This window comes from Ptychodera flava, chromosome 5 (assembly GCF_041260155.1).
Source record: "Ptychodera flava strain L36383 chromosome 5, AS_Pfla_20210202, whole genome shotgun sequence".
NCBI lineage: Eukaryota > Metazoa > Hemichordata > Enteropneusta > Ptychoderidae > Ptychodera > Ptychodera flava.
In genome coordinates, this window is record NC_091932.1 from 14,319,527 (window position 1) to 14,341,825 (window position 22,299).

The 22,299-nt window shown below is 37.1% G+C and overlaps 1 protein-coding gene across 1 annotated transcript in view; it reads left to right on the plus strand.

Annotated features, from left to right (window-relative positions):
• Positions 1-22,299, plus strand: part of LOC139133088 (voltage-dependent calcium channel subunit alpha-2/delta-2-like) — a 54,156-nt gene that overhangs the window by 13,555 nt on the left and 18,302 nt on the right. The window contains exons 2-17 of the mRNA XM_070699506.1: positions 1,956-2,881; positions 4,153-4,302; positions 8,538-8,686; positions 10,753-10,905; positions 11,352-11,516; positions 12,578-12,706; positions 14,694-14,822; positions 15,390-15,511; positions 15,998-16,101; positions 17,395-17,648; positions 18,427-18,571; positions 19,217-19,363; positions 19,764-19,874; positions 20,216-20,327; positions 20,699-20,927; positions 21,714-21,869. Coding sequence (XP_070555607.1) covers positions 2,708-2,881; positions 4,153-4,302; positions 8,538-8,686; positions 10,753-10,905; positions 11,352-11,516; positions 12,578-12,706; positions 14,694-14,822; positions 15,390-15,511; positions 15,998-16,101; positions 17,395-17,648; positions 18,427-18,571; positions 19,217-19,363; positions 19,764-19,874; positions 20,216-20,327; positions 20,699-20,927; positions 21,714-21,869 — 2,429 coding nt within the window. The 5' untranslated portion in view covers positions 1,956-2,707. The remainder of the gene's footprint in view (positions 1-1,955; positions 2,882-4,152; positions 4,303-8,537; positions 8,687-10,752; positions 10,906-11,351; positions 11,517-12,577; positions 12,707-14,693; positions 14,823-15,389; positions 15,512-15,997; positions 16,102-17,394; positions 17,649-18,426; positions 18,572-19,216; positions 19,364-19,763; positions 19,875-20,215; positions 20,328-20,698; positions 20,928-21,713; positions 21,870-22,299) is intronic.

Genomic DNA, 22,299 nt, shown 5'->3' on the forward strand with positions numbered 1-22,299 from the left:
GCAACTGTTCCTCAAATTTTGTGCAGCAAACCTTCTCAGGGGCTTTTTTCCACACAGTCTATCGCAACAGAGCTATCATTCATATTCAGTGACTGTGCATCAGGCAAGTTTCTCTCTTGGCTTTTAATGGCTTTCTCTTGTCTGAGCCGGCAAGCTAATTGATCATGAAAGGTTCACTGATCCACTCCAAGCCTCTTTGCAGTGAGGGATGTTATTTAACTCATCAGGGCCATCTCACATGATTGCATCACCATGACTGTGTAGCGCATGTCTCCTTCGATTACTGATTCTGTGATACTGATGATGATATTTTCGTACAGTGTATATGATAGTGGAAAGACTTCTCTCCCCTGAGTGTTTTTTGAAGGTCACTGTCTAGATTAGCTTCATTTACGTCATGCTGATCTGCTTAATCCATAAAACTCTGTAAATAAATAAGTCATAAATTACAGTACTGTATGTGTTTTTTACAAGACTTTCTACTAAACATTTTGCTTCTATAAAAGATGGATAATCTGCTTAAATTTTGCAAACCTAAGATATTGTTTAATAGTACTGGTATGAATTTATTTTATTTATTTTTCATGCTTTTTACAAAGATTTCTAGTTTTTAACAAATTCTGCCAAAACTTACCATCCAGGTGTGTCTTGTCAGTTTGCTTTAATATTTTAACCCTTTGAGTATAAAAGTCAATTTTTGTCACCTTGGTAAAATAAAATCCAAACAATTTTTTTCACATTTTTTTCAAAGAAATTGTGATAAAGAACTGAAGTCAATAAAACATGTCAATTCAGTCTAAAACTACATTTAGAAAAAAAATTACAGAAAAGTACTTAAAAATTTACAAAATGCTACATTAAAATTTTGGAGGGAAAATTATGACATTTAAAGGATTAAACTGTCAGGAGAAGTAGGCCATCATTGTTGTGCGCATGAAGGCTTCAGTCTTACCTGAATATTTCACTGGCTAGATGGAATCAGACAGATCGACATCTCTATAGGAATGATTCTCCATGAGTGGCAGTCCTCTCAGTGGATAACACATACTCATGCATGCACTTTATTAACTGGTACTGTCACCCTGCAGTGATTCAGATACTGAACTGCCAGGGAGGTTCACAATTTTTTAGGTCAAAAAATGGCATCAAATATTTGTGAATAGCAAATGCTTACATGTATCTCAACACATTCATGATAAAATACAAAAAACTTAAAGGGAGGGGTCCTCAGAACTCTGCCCGTGCAACTTTATTGTTTAAAAACAATGTGTTTCATGCATGATATCTAGATGCATCACTTAAACATAGCCGCAACATTTAAATTTTGCGATGTTCATTATGACAAACATGTTTTAACTTTCATCAATCACCAACGTACTGTACCTTGCATATAGTGTTAACATTGGTCGTATGAGTGCAGTTCCGACAGCCCGCCTCCCTTTAAGAGCTGCACTTGTTCCTTTCCTGACTGAAATGTACTATTTTCATCGAATACAGATACATTGACACAATGAAACACAAAACGATACCATACAAAGTATACAATATTTCAGTACACAAGAATATTTCGAATTTAATTTTGTCATCAGAGGCCTGATTTGACTGTGGTAAAATCTGCCGAATATGGCCAAGTAATTGTGAAGTGTTTTGCTCTCTTGGCAGTTTGACTATAAATTATTATCGAGATCCGTAAAGGATATCTGCAGATCAATCATCAAGAATTTTAGCTGTGTTTTTGATTCTGATTTGTTGAAGTTGCCATTATGCAAATTATGTCGCTCGCTTTACAGTAAATGATTAATTGTTTGTGTAATGCTTTCAGTACAAGTCTAATGTTGTATTTCTAATGTTGTATAAAGACTGAACCACAAGCCTGCTCTGTAAATATTTTATGATGGATGAAAACAATTCCAGTCATCCATGATTTTATCCAATAACCTGCTTGTCTCTTGCAGGACCTTGAAGGTTGAAACGCGGTAACACACTCACGCAGAAAAATTAAAACAGGAAGCGGGGAGTTCAGCTGACTGATTGCATTGCAAATCAAATCAACACTGCAAGTCAATAAGCTAATGAAAACGGATTTTCTGCGCTGTCAGCGAGTGTGTGAGAGAAATTCCAATGCTTGGGAAGAGTACTACCGGTACATCGAGATAAAATCGAGTTTGTGAAGAGTTTTGCCATCGTCAATTGTGCAAACGGTGCTCATCGTGTGTTGATGGTAAACAAGATATCATATGCATTTGTGCTGAGCATATGGTAATAGCCGTGATGCATACCGGCTGACGCGTTCTGCGAAACTCTGAATCAGCAGGAAATTTCCACCAGAGAGACAGTGAAACTTCTGTAGGTCAGTGTTGCAATGTGGATTGAAATCTTGAAGACCCAGACATAAAGTGTGGCATTTGGGAGACTGTCAGTGAGAATACAATGCAAGTTTCATCCATAGATGTGTGTACGATCAATGTTATAGGAGTTAGACCCGGCATGTGTCACTGATTTCTTTCCAACTCACAGCAGACACGACAATCGAGAGTCAATTTGATTTTGTCAATTACAATATGTGTACTACTTTACAATACAAAATGAAAGACAAGCCAGAAAATTCGTAGTACCAACCGCCTGTGGAAACTTACGCAATTTCTGCCGTGATCCGGTTCGGTAACGACTGTGTGAGGACCCCATCTCAGTAAATAACACTGGAGCCATGCATCTTCAAGAACATTCACATAAATTCTTATTCAGGACAGCTATCTTCTTGGCAGCAGTGATTTCAGTGCTGGCATCTGCGTATGAAAACTGCGACTGCCCCGACAGAAAGGAATGCCTAGCTGGAAATGTCCAGAACTGGGCAACTCTTATACAGAACTACATATTACAGGTAAAAGTTGAAATTCATTTTGGAAAAAAAGAAGAAACTCTATAACTTTACAATGTTTTATAGATATGCAAATTACTATATTAGGACTGGTGTACGTATAGGATAAAGCCCGAGTACAAGGGCTCTTCTGGTATATAAAGTCCAACCCAACGATAAAATGTCAAGGCCGCAGGCCGAGACATTTTATCGTAGGGTTGGACTTTATATACCAGAAGAGCCCGAGTACGAGGGTTTTATCCGACTTAAAAACTATCGCCCCTAACTGATATATTTTCGTTTTCAATGTGTTTACGTCAACCGTCCCCTTTGTCAATGTAACATGTTTAGGATGTGAATTAAAACTTTTATTTGTGAAATAGCCTTCCAATGTAATGGAACATCCTATAAATGCCCTAGGGCACATTAGTTTATGTTTGTACCACCGCAGATTTTGTGTTGCAGCTGGTTTCCGCTTTGTTACCAAATTTGAATATTAGGGAAAAAACGTACCAGATGTCTACAGAATATGACATGTTCACTTTTGATTGGACAGTACATGTACTTTACTACGGCGCTGTCATTCGTTTCTGGAATTTGGTGACCAAGGCTTTACGAGTAAATAAAACACCCTGAATTGAGCACTCTGATTGGTCAATCAACAGTAGATAGTTTTTAACCTGTGATAAATGGCAACTTTATTCTTTTCCCTATTCTCGGTACTTCAAATGGGATTTTGCCACCTAAGTGAGTCTTAATATTCTCAGGCTGTCAGCCATGTTTTTAATATGGGGCATTTCTACTGTGAAATACATAAGATAATTTAAGCCATAGCAAGGTTTCAGGTTAAATGGAAACCCATACAGGTATTTTACCCAAGACAAGCTTGACAAATTTAAAAGATACATGATTTTAGCCAGTTTCACCAACAAACAGGACTGTTTTCTCTGAAAACTTTTACATTTCCTCTAAAAGTATTTATTGGATCACTTTGTGAATATCTTGCTGTAGTGAGAAGTTGACTTTTTACCCACAATGCATGGTGATAACCTGTAGTCTGACTCCCTAGCACAAGACAAATGTAGCAAGGATTTGCCTACTAGATTATTTCTTGTCCTATGTAGGGATATTGTGCTTGATATTACTATTAATGTACATATACATGTATGCATATACTTTTAACAGACTTCATATTGGATCAGTACATTTGAACAATTGTACCAGGCGTATTTACATATTTTAACTCATGATTTTGAATACCATAAGCAACTCTCTCCCATGCATTTTATCCACAGCTTGCCAGTGATGGCCTGAAGACATCTCACATGCAGAGCTTCTATGACCAAGCTAACTACACCATGGAAAAGAAAGATGGAACTGAGACTGTGCAGAGAGTGAAAAACAGCCTGAAAAATTACTTTTCCAAGAAAGAGCAGGCAGCCAGGGTATGCTCATATCCATTTGGTATCTTGATCTATAAAATTTTAGAAAAAGTTGTAAGAACTTGAGAGACATATCACTCAGTTCTTGATAAATTTGGAATATATTTTTGTGCAGAATTTAAAGCTCCATAAGCTGTATCTCTTGGCTTTTTTTCAGAACTTTTGTTTTGTGGTTTCCCTACACTTTCTGCATTGAATCCCTAAACTGCAATTTAATGCCAAGTATTTAGCATATCAACACAACCTACGGTATATGAGTATAATCTCCATTGTTATTGTTGAAAATTGTATTCAAGTCCGGACTAGAATTCATTTGTAAACAATACACAATGATCTCTACACACATACAAGCTGTGTTGACAAAAAGAATACTCAAAATTTCAGCATGACAGACGGATTAGGGTCAGACATGGTAGTTGATATACAGATGCAGAATACTGAAAAACTTACCACAAGTTACAGCTAAAGTCCCTTTAAAATAAAGGTTGCTAAGTTGTTATAGTTATTTTTCGAAACATTTAGTATGAATATTTCCATTTTACATATTTTTGCATATAATGTATTCCTTTACGCTGTAAGCAGTATTTATAGGTTTCATTCTTTTTTAGTCCCCACGGACACCGTCCGGGGGGACTTATAGGTTTGGTCATGTCCATGCGTGCGTCCATGCGTGCGTGCGTGCGTGCGTGCGTGCGTCCGTGTGTCCGTCCGTCCGTCTGTTCACGCAGATATCTCAGACATGCCCAGGTCAATTTCTTTCAAACTTTGCACAAGGATAGTACCCTACCCCATACAGATGCATGTCGATTTGTTTCACAATGCGATCAAATTTGGCCGTGTTAGAGGACTTTTTAGTTTTCACCTCCATAGACTCCCATGTATAAGGCAGTCTCCATAGACTCCCATGTATAAGGCAGTCCATAGACTCCATGTATAAGGCAGTCCATAGACTCCCATGTATAAGGCCAAGAAAAATAAAAATTTAGTTTCTCATCGTATTCATATTGCAAAAAGGATGCAGTGACACAGTTTTTAGTCCCCACGGATGAAGTCCAGGGGGCTTATAGATTGGGTCATGTCCGTCCGTGAGTCCATCCTTGAGTCCATCCATTCACGCAGATATCTCAGATATTTTGACAAAATGTCACGTGACCTTGGTGACCTTTGACCTCAAATATATATATATGTCCATAACTCGGTAACCACAAGTGCTACACCCTTCATATATGGTATGATGGGACAGCTTATGACGCCACATATTGTACCTCATTAATTATGTGCATATCTAATTTTGAGCGAGCCAATAGAGCTAGAGGTCTGATTTTTGGTATATAGGGATAACTTAGCAATACAATTTTTTTGACAAAATGTCATGTGACCTCGGTGACCTTTGACCTCAAATATACATATTTGTCCATAACTCAGTAACCACAAGTGGTACACCCTTCATATATGGTATGATGGGAGACCTTATGACGCTTCATACTGTACCTCATTAATAATTATGCGTATATCTAATTCTGAGCAAACCCATAGAGCTAGATGTCTGATTTTTGGTACTGTGAACCGGGAAATTACCGCGCGAACTTATTTTCGCGCGTTGGGAGATCAAGATGATTAAGCGCAGTTGTATTTTCGCGCAAGGTAGTTAGCGATTTTTTGTGAATATAAACATTGACTTGAGAACAATGAAATTTGCCTTGATTGGCAGGCAGCGCGGCTTTGTCGGCAGCCGTCAGTAGTACAAGCTAATGGACGATCATCAACACTTGGCTGTCCTCTATTGTTTACATACTGTTTTATCACCCGCCCTTTTGTTCACATATCGCTACATGTCGACTAAAACAAAATGTTGAAGTTACATGTCACTGTCTGTTTTCCGATCTTTTCGGAATGAGCTCAATAGAGCCAGTTTCTAATTGCTATTACTGAAGTCACATAGCAATGATTAGATCATTTCACTAGTACTGTAAATAAAATCAAAATACAACCATGTCGAGTTGCGTTCTTTTTCCTTCAATGTCAAGAGGTCAGCGAGTTTACACTGTGATAACGTCGACGTCGGAGTCATCGTCATAAGTCACGCAAGTACAGGTGTTGTTGAATCAATCATAAACATTTTGTGGAGTTGAACTACTAGTAGTGTGGGTCAGTGAGGATTGAATCTAAAAATTTACAAGAATTGCATCTTTGCTTGGTTCAACGTAAACGATTTTTCAGACGAGCGGTTCTCTCTGTGGCCTCTCCGCAAGGCGACTATTGCCGTATGTTGTGGGTTCGAACCCGATTGAAAACTAGCCGTATTTCAGACGCTTGACGACACTGTTATGGATTTCATTAATCGACGAGACGTAAATTGGACAGTAACTCTGTCAATCATGATCCGATCACCGATTCTATCAAGCAGTGAAAGCTACATGCGTGCTTCGTCAGAACTGAAAGCGGTAAAAAAATGTCAATCAACTAGTAATCACACACGAAGTACCGCTCGCATCTCTATTTCATCAAGAGCCAATGAATTTAAGAGCGGCGATTTCTGACATATGAAGGCGTTAAGTTTTGCAATTTAGACAACTCACTAGATCACATGAAACAAAAGTCGGCCCGTAGTCAAAGAACAAGCCGCCATCAAGTGTAAGTGCATTTCCAAAAGCACAAGTGTCAATGTGTTACCTTCTTGATGGTAATTAATGCAAAAAATGTGGATAAATTGAGCTGCAATACGGTGAAATCGCCAGTTGTGTACTAGAGTTTGTCACTGATTACTCGCTAAAACACAGCAGTTCTACAAATCATCATGGCAATGTTTCGCTACTTGAAGAAATCTGATGGCTCAACGGCTGCTCCACGTCCTGGTTTTCGCGATGCTGGCATCACTGACCGTTTGCGAGATTTGCGCGATCGCGAGTAGGACGATAGACTTTTAGAAAACAAATTGACGAAGTGCAATACTACCGGACGAATTCAAATTTACCTGCAGTATTTTCAACCAATTTCTTTTCCTTGCAAGTATTAATGTAAACTTCAAACTTTTACTTAACCTGATATTTTTCAAATGATTCATTTTTTCATAGAAGTATTCTGTAATTTCAGTGATAAGAATGTACAACTGCGCTCTCAATTTACATTTACAATAAATACAAGTACATTTACAGAGACAGTCGTTGTGGCAGTTTTATTTCGTTACGTTGTGAGAACGTCTGTGCGTGTGTGTGTAGTCTTGATGATGTAGTCAATGTCGATAAAAAGATAAAGAATGAAATAATACTAGTTCTAGTACTCTGGTAATTGAAGTTCTAAAACGAAACGTAACATAATTCACCAGTACCTTACGATGATGTAAAACTAATGCATGAAAGAAAGAGGCATGATTTCTCTGTAAGAACGTGTTATAAAATACAATGTTGCGTCCCATCTCGTAACGTGTGTGTGCTTGTGTGTTTACTGACAGTACGTACACAATACGGAAGTACTTAGTATTATTGTCGCATGTGGCAATTCAACCGCGCAGTTTTAATTTCGCGCTTGTGACCGAGCGCGAAATTGCGTGAAAATAAAAACTGAGCGGATAATTTCCCGGTTCACAGTATCTCGGGATAACTATAGGATAGCAATTTTTTGACCAAATGTCATGTGACCTCGATGACCTTTGACCTAAAATATACGTTTATGTCGATAAATACGTAACCACAAGTGCTATGTCCTTTATATTTAGTAGGATGGGAGACCTTATGACAACACATGCTTTACCTCATTAATTATGCACACATCTAATTCTGGCCAAGGGAATAGAGCTAGAGGTCTGATTTTTGGCATATAGGGATTAATTAGCAATACAATTTTTTTTCAAAATGTCACGTGACTTTATGACGTTTGACCTTGATTATACATATATATGCATAACTCAGTAACCACAAGTTCTATACCCTCCAATTCTGATAGGATATTAGACCTTAAGATGTCACATCTTGTACCTCATTATTATGCGCATATGTATTTCTTGGCTGGCCAATACAGCTAGAGGTCTGATCTTTTTTCCCGATTTAGAACCATAACTTAGACATGCCTCATGTGTTTCAAATTGGGAACAATGACATAGACCTATGTGCCCATAGATCTCAACATATACACTCCAGTGATACTTCTTAATGACCACATTTCCCTGCCCCATCAAAACTAATACTCCTATTACAAGTGGGGACTATGTCATTGTCAATGACGTGTTTGATTTTATTTAGCGTATAGCTGATGCTGTGGTTCAGTTCCATGATGATAATTACAGAAAAGCGGAAGAAGTGAAATACAAGAGACTCCAAGACTTGCCGTTGCACATCTATAAGGATTCCGATATCCCAAACAGACTGCCAGTACCTCTCACTTTCAGTCCGTAAGTTTATTCAGAATTTACAAAATAAAAAGACCATTTTCATCGATGGTTGATCATTTTAATCTTTTTTCCCTTAATATTACATTTGAATTGCCCAAAATTACAGATAATTCAGCAACACTGAAGATTAGTGGGCACGTGAGACATTTTGTTCGAATTGTTAGTAACCTAGGGAGTCCACTCATACTATCACTTTTATTTAGAGCCCCTAAGAAATCTCCTTTAGGTCGCGACCAAAGGTGTGTCCTCTAATCTTCAGTCGTCCCGATAATTCATTTGTTAGTGTTTTGTCTAAATGCAGCTTTCTGTTTGCTTTCAAGAATATCTGAGCACTTATGGTGTTTGCTTGTTTGCTTGTCACTGTTCAGTGAATACAAAATTTGAGTAATACAAGTTCTGGGGCCCCACTGTCTTTCGCGCAGGAAACTTTCGTAAATTTTGACAGTTTTCCTCCCTCATGACCATTAACGTTTATTTAATGGCAAGGGTGAGAGGAAAGCCAAAATTAACGGGGCTTGATGAGCCTCGCCCATAAATTTTTGGCTTTCCTCTCGCCCTTGCCCATAAATAAACGTTAACGGTCAGGACGTCGCCCTTTATTTCTAGAATATTTATGAACCTCAGACTGTACAGTACAGCATACACTGTGTACGGGTACCCACAGGCTAGATACTGGGTATTCAAACATTCTATGCATATTCTCTGTACAATCTTTCATTGAATGCGGAGATGGTACAATAAAAGTATATGATAAGAACTGATAGCTAGATAGTGTTTAATGGTTGACAGTGTCAGGGGAAGTTCCATGTAATAACGTTTTATAGGTCCCCGTACTCTCGTAGTGTCCGAGATGAGAATCAGTTGTCAAAATTTATGTGTAACGATTGGTATGTAAGGATTGTAAGTGATGTCTGGAGTGCAGCATACATACATGTACTGTCTTAGAAGTACATCTCTTTCTTCAAGGTTGTAGTTCAGTTACCTTGTGAACCAGTTGTTGCCATGGAAACTATCTTACAATACCAATGATCACTTTGACAAGAAGACAAAATAGTGAAACACTTGCTTTCTGTTTAGATTTTGAAGTAATTTCATGTTTTGCAAGGCAACATAAAGATGTTTGCAACACTATTTCTCTTTATGTTTTTTCTTCCTCAATTTTTTCAAATTTAATCTTTCGTTACAAGGTTTTGCCAGCCAACATTTTGTATATTGTAAACAATGTGCTGTGCTCACTATTAAATAAAGCCGATGAAATAGTCAAAATGATCATTACCTTTTGCTCATGTACAGTGTATAAATTTTGCTTTGATGAGGCCATAAGGGACAGTCGAATTGACAGAACAAAGTCACCATCTATGGGTAATATTTGTACCAAGTTTTGTATTGTTTGAGAAATGAGGCTTACTTTATCAGAAATTTAGAACATTCTGAGTGTAGGATTAACAAACTACCAGTATATTTTCAACTGTATTTACAGAATAAAAGCTAGAAATCTGTGATGAAAGTATATGCTTGTAGCCAAAGGATTGACTTACAATTTTGTGAACCTTTGCATTTATGCACATTATTGCAACTATACGTGTACATGATTTGAGTTCATGTTGGTCTGTACAGATTGAAAGATTCACTCAGTACTGTATGGATTCTGCGCTATATTTAACCTTATCCATGGCAAAACAGGGCTGTGTTGAATATCTGCTCTCCAACAAGGTCTTGTAAGAACCAACCAATCACGTTGTTCTATCAAGTTTACCGACAGTGCTGGGGCAGTAAGACCACCAACATGGCTTGCCACGCACATGAAAAACACTGTGTTATTGTGTAACTGTACTTTACGACTATCAAAATTGACTAAACCTTTTTTCCCCCATATTTATATAAATGTGATAATCCTACTGGGAACACCATGCCTTCAGTCATATTTGGTGTTAGCATTTTCTTGAATCTTTCAATCCAGATTGATGTGTAGTGTTGAAAGTAATGTATGACACTGAAATACACACTGAAAACAGCAATTTTATCCCATTAATTATTTTTCACTATTTTCCGTTTCAATCTTTCAGTTACTTCAAACAGAATGTGAACTCTCACAACAGTGTGGTGAAGATCTCTGATGAAGTGCCCAGAGACAACAATGCAACCATCAACACTGTCCTGTACACATACGGACTTGACGCTGTGTTCCGCAACAACACTCTGCAAGATAAACTCCTCAGGTCTGTGAGTTAACTTTGACTACAACAACTCGTATAGTTTTTATAGTAAGATTAGGGCACACACAGTCTTAGAACTGCAGGACTGGTAATATTTCAAACATTTTCCAGTACTGTTGCTTTTATATATTCTTGTAAAATAACTTCCACCCAGGCCAAGTTTATCAGCCAAGTCTCTCAACAAAGACACTGGTCAGTATGTGGCAGTGCTGTCTACAGCCTGCCAAATAATTTGGTTCTGCCATATAATTTGCTGCTTCTTTCATATGTAGGTGTAGTACATATATATATACAAGATTGTTCCATATTAAACAAGGTTTAATAAAATAAAATATTCAATAGCTGATGTTTCTCATTTAGTTTTCTAATAAGACTTCAAGCCAATCACAGAGCATTTGTGTAAATGTACAGTTTACTTCAACCACAAATTTCTTCCTGATATGTCAAAGGTGGCAGTACTTCGGATCCAAAGATGGCATTCTGAGGATGTACCCAGGACGTGAATGGGACACAAATTTTGCAGGGTTCTACAATGACTATGATCCGAGAGTTCGTCCGTGGTACATTGCTGCAACGAGTGGCCCCAAAGATGTGGTCATCATTCTAGATTGCAGGTCGGTGTGATTTTCGACTATATTCCACAAATGGCAAGAATGACAAGAGTTATTGCAGCTTAAACGTTTACATCATTGACGTCTTATGAAGGGCAGAATAGACAATACGAACAACTTAATCTTTTGTTGATGCTATCGGTACTCCAATCTGGTCAAAATCAGATTGTACACACGGTAACATTACCGCCTGTGCTTGTTCGTTGCTGTTCTCATTAGCTGCTCGTTAGTTCACTACATCTTACCCACTGCTATAGGATATCGCATTCAAATGTTGCCCATCAGCCAGGACAGCCGACCAATAGAAAAGAGATTAACAGCTGATCGGCTGCTGCAAAGGGCGAGATTTGAACGCCATCTCCTATGGCAGTGTGTTGGATGTAGTGAGGTAACTATCAGAGAACAGCAAGGGGCAAGAAAACATGGAAATGGTATGATCTCTACATTTGATTTTTATCAGATTGATCAGTTCTTTACAGATCCATTTTGTGATAAGACGTAATCATAGACCAACTGCAAAACAATGACTTCTTGGAGTTATTCATACATTGTAAAGTTTAACATAGTGTGAAAATACAGGTGATATGCATTAAATGGTACCATTCATTGATACTTATCTGCACATTCTGTAATTCCTCAAAGATAATTCATGTAGCGATTGGCAGTTTTTAGTTGTGAGCTAGACATTTCTAGGTGTCCTCTTCCTTACATTACAAGATTAACCCTCAGAATGATTGATCTGTGGTTTTGGTTTGCCCACAGCGCCACCTAGGGACTAGTAATTTGAATTCTTTTGTTTTATAGAGTTGCATGGGCAGTCAGAGTTTAGTTTCATCAGCTGTGACAGCTTGATGCTCTTTTTCTACTTAAAAAAGACATTTTACGAATATTTGTATTATTTTAATACTAGTGTATGTGTACCGGTATTGTTAAGAGTAATTTTTAAAAAACCTACCTTGAAAGTCACTTCACATGAAAATATGGCTTTCTTTGGCCATGTGTATCTTATGGCTTTGTCTGAAAAACTTTTTTCCCAGTGTTTACTTACTGATTCTCTATTGCAGTCACTCAATGGTCGGTAAGAAATTTGACATCGGCAAGGCTGTTGTCAAGACGATACTCAACACACTGACCAAACAAGACTACGTGAATGTGATCTGTGCCAGAGCCAGTCATTGGGACGAAGTTGGAAAGTAAGATTAAGATCAAAGTTAATCAGTTAAGAGATAAATTAGCTGGAATTGTTCAGACACTGCAGTTGTTAGTCCCCATGGACACCGTCCGGGGGGACTTATAGGTTTGGTCATGTCCGTGCGTGCGTGCGTCCGTCCGTCCGTTCGTTCACGCAGATATCTCAGAGATGCCAGGAGCAATTTCATTCAAACTTGGTACAAGGATAACTTCATATGTCATACAGATGTACGTCGATTTGTTTTGTGATACGATCCAATATGGCTGCCAGGCGGCCATTTTATTACGATTTTTTCATGTACAGAACCATAACTCAGGCATGTTTCAACTGATTTTATTCAAAGTTAGTACAAGGACATTGACCAATGTCATAGATATGCATGTCAATTTTTTTGGTGATACGATCCAATATAGCCGCCGTGCGGCCATTTTGTTACGATTTTTTCATGTACAGAGCCATAACTCAGACATATCTCAACCGATTTTATTCAAACTTGGTACAAGGACATTGACCTATGTCATACATATGAACATCAATTTGTTTTGTGATACAATCCAATATGGCCACCAGGCGGCCATTTTATTACGATTTTTTCATGTACAGAGTCATTACTCAGGCATGTTTCAACAGATTTTATTCAAAGTTGGTACAAGGACATTGACAAATGTCATAGCTATGCACATCAATTTGTTTTGTGATACCATCCAATATGGCCGCCGTGCGGCCATTTTGTTACGATTTTTTCATGTACAGAGCCATAACTCTGGCATATCTCAACCGATTTTATTCAAACTTGGTACAAGGACATTGACATATGTCATGCACATGCACATTGATTTGTTTTGTGATACGATCCAATATGACCGCCGTGTGGCCATTTTATTACGTTTTTTCATGTCCAGAACCATAACTCATACATGTATCAAGCAAATTTATTCAAAGTTGTTACAAGGAGATTGACCAATGTCATACATATGCACCTTAATTTGTTTTGTGATACGATCCAATATGGCTGCTGTGCGGCCATTTTGTTATGATTTTTTCATGTACAAAGCCATAACTCAGGCATATCTCAACCGATTTTAATCAAAGTTGGTACAAGGACATTGACCTATGTCATACATATGCACATTGATTTGTTTTGTGATACGATCCAATATGGCCGCTAGGTGGCAATTTTATTAAGATTTTTCCATGTCTTGAACTACAACTCAGACATGTATCAAGCGAATTTATTTAAAAGTATTTTTATCACAGACCTAATGAAGAGGACTCTATCCTCTCTGAGGACCTGTAATCAAAGTACCAATTAACAAGTGGGGACTGTGTCATCAACGATGACTTGTTTATCATAATACTTCCTTCAACTATTGGGTTTTTTGTTGATGTACTGGAGTTATGAAATCCAGTGGTATGAGCTCTTGGCTTTTGTCGGTAAATTTGACAGTCCTGTATTTTGAACATCTGTGCCACTATGTTAGGCCAAAGTAGATATTGTCACGACAAAAAACACACTGAGTTTGAATAGGATTTTACCATGTAGGTATTTTATCATTAAAATGCCTGTAAGCTTGCAGAATGTCAAATTGTATAATTAAAATGCCTGCATGCTTGCAAAATGTCACATTTGTAGTGTGTAAATCATGGAGGTGAAAAACGAAGTTCCTACTACGGTAATTCTTGAACGGGCAGTCATATCACATGGGAAGAATCAAACAGATATAAAACTTGCGTGTGTAAAATTTTGCGTGTGTGGTTTTGAACCGCCTACCCATCTGTCTGTGAAAATTTTGAGTGGATACAAAGCAAAGAATTCACTAACTCTGCGAAACAAAAAACTTATCCTGGTCTTACTGGGAATGAAGATGAGGACCACTAGGTGGGGATTTAGAATGTAAATACCAAAATTTTATTTATTTGTTATATTTGTAAAGCATTCTGGATATGTTGAGTTGCATTTATAGTGATTTGATTGATTGCGATTTCAGGTGGCATTTCTTCTCCACTGAAATTTTGAGTTGCCAAGACGACAGATTAGTGCCAGCATCCACTGCACACAGGAAAGATTTGAAAGAAAAATTGGAAAATCTCAAACCAGGTGGTACGAGTGAATTACAGTAAGTGAACCCAATGGATATTTCCATATAAAGTCCAGTGTAATTTATTTATGACATTAAAGGCCCATTAGCTGTGTCTTTTTGAATTTTACTCACTGAAAAATGCCACCCAATCTTGAGAGAGATGTTTTGGATTCCTGTTATTAAACCACATTGTCAGTGAAACTGTCAGGATTCCAACCCTTGGTGCTGGATTTAGTCACTTAAATTCATGCAATAACACATACTACAGTACATGATTACAGTGAGGACTGTATTGCTTTTCAACATGACTTAAGGAAGTATGTGCCTCAAAAGTGAAAGTCTTAAACTTTTGCTCAAACTTTCCTCCTTTCACTATCATCTTTAAAAATCAAGAATAAAAATCAGGGGTCACTGTGCAAAATTTGGTACTAGAGAAACAAATAACCAAAGATTTAGCGATATTTGAAATTCAAAATGTTTGAGAGTCCAAATATTCCTCGAGGCGCATTCTACCTTTTAATAATAAGTATTGTCAAGGGCACAGGGATTTATAATCAATCTGTGTATATAAGTTTATATTTCAACATTTCCGTTTCTTTTCAGGAAAGCATTTGATAAATCATTTGAATTGCTATCAAGCATTACCAGGACTGGATGTCAGTCTTTCATAATTGTCATTACTGACGGCAAAGACACGGATGGAGAACCTGTTAGATGTGGACCAGGTAATAAAAATAATTACAAACTCTTCATTGAAGATCTGCATGTTCTTTCATACATCTGGACTTCTTCTCTTCAGTTATTTTCTTGACACAATTTCAAGGGAAATTTCAAAAGGGGAAATTTAATTTTTATGAATCTGTGGACTTTAAACAAAATGTTTGTTTTTTTTAAATTTTTGTAGTAAAGTTTGTTTTTTTGTTTTTTATAGACAACACTGTACTAATGTTGAAATTGTGGTAATAAAATTTGCAGTTGAATTGAAAATATATGTGAACAAAGATAACTGTTACAGTGTTTGTGAGAAAATATCGATGAGACTTGGCCATTCATCGTGTGTACATAACAAAATATGCCATATCTATGGGCAAAGTAATTCATGTGTTAATTGAAAATTTACAAATAGACCAAATGGCTGGTGTGTAATGTTAAACCAGTATCATCCATTGCATTGCACCTACATGTATTTTACACATGGACTTTATTCCCAGGATACTACACCAGGAGTGGATATGTTCCGGGTCCCATATGTAAGTACAGCTGGGAGAAGGTGTGGAATCAAGTCAAGGAACTCAATGAAGGACTCATACCCAAGGTGAGATATTGAAGTGTTATCTTTACCCACGGTCTCTCTCTCTCTACCATACTTGTACAATGGAAAAGTTTGAGGGACATCTACTATATGATTTGTGACAGGGTTCAGAATTTCCCCCGTTTCCCCCCTAGCTGCATACATGTAGGTGTGTGAGTGAGTTTCAGTGAGCAATGTGTGTGTATCTCATTTAGAGGATAGAATAAAAATGGTTGCAGTTCTCTCCCTTCTGCCTCATGCCAACCCCAGACCCTCATTTGCTCAACTATTACAGAAATGTATAAAATGTATTGCAGAATTTGTCATCTCGTTTGCAGAGATGCTTGTATTCTTGATTTTGATGACATGGTGTAAGGCATAGTCATCCATTTCACCCTGGTCTTGTGTTAATCAATCCAACACTAAAAAAAAACAGGTACCCCTGACATCAATCACAAGAAAAAGGAAAAAATTCAACTAAATCCTGAAGTAAAGGAAATGCCAAACAAGACCCAACCATAGACAGCATGATTACTTTCCCATAGTCACAGAATACGTACAATTCATGTGTAAATACACCTGCTGTAGATCAGGCAAGATCTTCCTCTCTTTGAAGGAATTATAGATATAAATTTCTTTAGATCATGTCTGAATGAAAATGAGATATCTATGAATTTTCAGTTTATTTCCTGTCATGATATTTCCTCACTGTATTTCCATGATGATTAACAATCAGTTTTTTTGTAAACTTTTTTGCAATATTGTAATCTTTTTTCCTAACGGAGACACAGTAGTTAAGGTTCTTTTGTTCACAATGGCAAAATCAGACCCTTTCAAAAGAAATAAAACACAAAGGAATTGGGATGTGGTGATGGCAGTAAGTAGTGTGAAGAAGTTAGAATGTGACTCGGAGACAGATAATTTGGACTCTCAAATTTTAACAATTCTTTTCTGATCCACCACTTCATGAGGCTCATTTTAAAGCTCTTAGAGTAAAAAATATTCACCATATTAATTTTTGAAAATCAACCATTTTATTTCCCCCATAGAGTTAACACAGGGGTGGCAGCCATTTTGAATTTCAAAAATTTGTAAAAATACTAGGTAATTTGTTCACCAGTTCCAAACTTTGCATGGCGACTCCTGAATTTTAATCTTGATTTGGTAAGAGAATGGTTGAAAGATTCATTGAGGAAAGTTTGAGCAAATGTTAAGTCTTTCACTTTTGAAGCACATACATGTATACTAACTGAAGAGGGAATTTCTGTGAAACACATATCCGCAATATACTGTACATTTTCTCTTTTTTCATGACAGGCCCGTATCTTCAGTTACCTGACCATCGATGACGGAGAAGAATTTCCCGGAAAACTGGCGTGCGACAACAGAGGAAGCATGAAGAAACTGTTGAGTGGAAATAACCTGATCTCTCAGATGAACAACTACTTTGAATTTCTGTCTTCGAACACTGAGGGCACCAGTGGATTGTGGACGTCACCGTACCTGGATGCCTGGGGCCTTGGCTTAATGGTTACCATAGCGATACCAGCTGTCAGCAAAGAAACAAACAAGTGAGTACATCTAAGTCATCCAATCAAGTTAAATTTTATTGACCGTCAATTTTGTGCCTTTGACATCTCCAAAATTATGTGAAATTCAAGTTCAAATACTTCTACAAGCCAATCCGTACTATGAAAGGCATTGATGAGATACCTTATCATGTCAAAAAAAATTTTTAAATTTTAAATAATTTTTATTCAAGTCAGTATTAACAAAAATTATCAATGGTTACCATAGTCTAATAAATTAAGAAGAGTCTGAAAAGCTAGAATTCACTCACATAATCATTGTAAAGAAAAAAATAAAGACATATCAGGCTTTCGATCAGGTTATTTTACAAGTCTCAAGAAACTTCTACATTTCTTTATATGATAATTAGTTTGATCTTTCTGTTTGCAATATTATATTCAATTTTCTGTATAAACTGTCCAATGTTTTATATGCAATCATAGGCTTTAGTCTAGATTTTCTTTAGTCTGGATGTTCCTTTTTACATTTCGTTTTTTAATGGATCTTGTTGAAGATCGTTTGATCTGCATAGTCATATACAAGTGAACATACTCTCAATGAGGCACAATATGGGAATATGAACCTATGAATGACAGAATTTAAGAAAGGAAACAGTTTTCAAGTAAAAATAGACTTTGCTTATAATATTTCGCTCATAGATCTATATTATCAATGCCTTTCTTTCCCTACGCTCTGAAGTATGTGAAAATTTCAATTTTGCTGTGTGTCATCATTAATGCAAGAAGTGGATTCAAATTTGCTTTGATCTTTTGTTTCCAGGGTGATTGGAGTTGCAGGAATTGACGCCACTCTGGAGGAAATTGAGAATTTGATAGTCAATGAGCAATGGGGCAGTGTGTATGCCTTCCTGATCAACAATGAAGGAGAGACAATCTTCCATCCACTCATGAAACCAAGCAGTAATGTAAGATTGTAAACATTGCCTTGTTTGAAATTTTTATGTGCTTTTATCTGTCAGTCTATGGAGATCAAACATACACACACATTCTGTGTGCTTTATATATCAGTCTATGGAGGTCAAATGTACACACACATTGTCTGGAATGTGGTGAGGAATTTAAGTATTCTGTGGTTGAAGACTTCTACGAATATTCTTTCTGTTCTCATCAATATATATATCTATCTATCTGTGTATATATACACACACACATATATGCACATGTATATGAGAGACAAAATTTTTAAGTGTTCATGGATGTGTGTGTTTGTGTGTGTATTAAAATGATGACATAAAGTTTTCCTGTGGTAAAGTCCAATTTAATCAAAGAGTTTTGGTTAACAACTAGTTTTTTCTGTTAAGTGGCCTTCCAATATCTTAGCCCACAGTCTTCTGATAATAATACTATTCAAATGCAAATGTTTTTATGCATTATGAGATGCACTTATTTTACTGTGAAAATTACTTGTAATAGGCATTTCTGACTGTTTTCCATCTTATAAACCAATGACATTTTAGAACGAAATTGTGATGGGGGGTGTACTTACCTGCTACAAAAAAACAAAGGTTTAAATATAATTTGTATGGGGGCGCTATTTACTTTCTTCACAGCTTGTGGATGATCCAATCTTCATTCCAATATCCCAACTGGAACAGAGAGAGGGCAGGCCTGAGGAGTTCACATCTGTGGAGGATGCCATGAAGAGAGGTGACAGTGGATATCTGAGAATAGAGAATGCCTACAGAGGCCTGCCAAAAGTGAGTTTTATACAAGACAAATTTCAAGTAGTCGTATTATTTTTCTTTTCTTAATCATTAAGTGCTGAGTGCCCACAAAGTTTGCAGAGATGCTACTTATCCTTGCAAGCATGTGTATCAGGAGAACTAAGAGGATGTAGTTATCAATTGTCAGTAATTAAATGGTCAGGGTTACGTTTAGCAGAGGGGAACCTAAAGAAAATGCATTCACCTGTTGGTTGTCGATGAATTATCTATAGTGTGGTAGGTTTTTTGGAGGGTGGGGGCACTTCCTTTTGTACATTCAGTTGCTTTACTTGATCCATCGTTCTCCATGTCAGTGTCACTCAGGCGACAGTACTTTGAAGTTGAAAGATTCTTACCCAGTTTTCATAACATCTTTGTCCTTTTTTCCTTCCAGGGTGACTTTGCTGACGGAGTTAAATTGACCCAGCAACCAGCAAGCTACTACTATACTGCCCTCAACGACTCCGTCTATGCATTTGCCTTCAACCTGGCCGATTCTGATATGGTAAGAATTCCTATACAATTTTTACAGCTTTCAGCGATGCTAATTTCTTTAACATGCAGGAAATTACTTTTGATCTTGCTCAAATGGCACTCAAGAGGACTGTTTCCAGATATTTTAATTTGGTTTATCAAAAGTCTGACTAAGCCACAAAAGAAGATAGGGCAAACAATTTTGCACACAAACTTTTATTCCTGCTTTGTTAAGAAAATTGTTGAAAGTTTTCTTTTAGAAATGGTTCAATTTAAGTCTTTTAATTTTGAGGTATGTATTTCTGCATTTATCTCTGTTGTAAATGTGAATTTTAATAAGTTGATCTGTATCTGTTATTTATGTCATCTTAGACTTTCAGACGAACCCACGAACCTGATGACACTCTGCGGAAAAAGTTGCCGGTCAGTTACTTTAATCTTCTGATAGAGTACGACAGCCCACTGGGAAGGAGTGTCTTACCAGGTAAGTCAGTGTAATTACCATACTGACGTTAGACTTACATCACCATTTTGCTACAGGATTCGGTGTGGATATCCAGCATTTACATGTAGTTTCTCTACACAGACCATTTATGTGGATGTTAATCCTGCACTGTGGGTGGCTGACAATATTTGCAGATATAAATCATTTTATCAACAATATCAAATTGCGTCACATGTCAGTATATGAAGGCTGTGTTTAAAGATCAAACGCACATCAGGGCATTAACAGAAAATCAAATCAGTGCATTACAAAATAAAGATATTACAATTACTGTACTTATCAATAATTTTGGTGATTTGGTTTTCAAATATGAGAAAACAATGTCATAATTTTTTTCGGGTAAAATATAGAAGTTTATGAAGAATTGGATGTGAAAACCAAAGAACGGAAGTATCCTGGACTCAGAGTTTCATACAAACACAGTTCCTTCATGCTGGCACCGAAGTGTTACTGTGATCCGAACTCTTACCTGTTTGATGAGGACTTGGCCAACAAGACAGTGACTGCTCATCTGTTCATGAATGGCAACGACACTGCCAAGGATTGCACAGAGGGCAGTATCTTCGAAAAGAACATACGGTGAGAAAATGGTTCCCATTTCAAAGACATAGGAAACAAATTAGCATAATTGTAGATTAATGATAACAAAATTTATGATGAGAACTTTTTAAAACAGTCGGCCACTCTTTCCAGCATTCACAAAAAAATTCTTTAAGATTCTTGTAAGATAAAGCCTGATGATTCCTATAAGATAGGGATATACATGTACATGTAGTAGTTTGGAATGTTGTCTGTAGGACAGACAAGATCGATGGTATAGGAATCATACAGGAATCCTATTTAGTGGTCATATAGCAATTCTACATGGTTCTCTTCCGTAAAAGTGTAGGATTTCTGTATGAATCCTATAGGGCCTACATGGGGTTCCCTAGAAGAACCTTGTAGGAGTCCTGAATGACCTTATTTGTAGGATTCCTATTTGATTCCTACACTATTGACCTTGTCTGTCCTATAGGAAATACAGTTAATTCTCGATGGGATTCAAACTCTAAACATATATATGGCACCCAGTCACCTAGCGAAGACATCACAGTCAAAACTGCTCCACTAAATCCCCACTCCTTAATAAAGAGGGGTTCAATGACCAAGCTACAGTTGTTAAAAATTTAGAGACCCCTCCACACACTGTAGAATTCATAAAGAACACACACACACTCGCTATCACGCATTGCCACAATCTGGCCCAAAGTGATATAGAGCAGAGTTGTTTCAACATGAGCATTACAGTTGAAATAGATGTTATTGTTAAAAATCTACCTTGTTTTGATAAAAAGCTTATTCACGTTTCTGGCAATATGCCAACAGAGCTGATGTTCTAATCACATCTCAAATTGAAGAAATATGGAAGAACCGCAAGTTTGAATTATTGAAAGATGTCAAATGGACGTACTGCGGCTGTCGAAGTGGTACCTTCCGTACCTATCCTGGTCACAGATCTCGAAGAACTTACGACCCAACCAAGTAAGTCATTCAAATATACCTTATCTTAAAATACTGAACTGCTTATCAAAGATATCTTGTCATCATTTTACATTTATTGTAGAAATGTGTCAGTTTGCATCAGGCAGTAACCTTTGACCCTACTAGTAGTATCTCATCTGCATAAAGAGTTCCTGAATTTGTAATGTACTTGATGTGCGTAACCAGTTTTCATTCACATATATTGATAAACCTGCGGTCATGTATTTCTCATTTGATCTCATTACACCATCCTCTCTGACCTCTTCAACCACTTTTGAAATTCAAGGTGAACACTGATATTCTTCAGGGCTATATCCAATTCCGGGTTTGGTACCTATGAAGCTAACCTAAAGAAAAAATCGTGCTGGCCATTGAGTTTAGATATCTTGAGCAATGCTTGTTTTGCTTGATACTGGATGTGAACGATTTT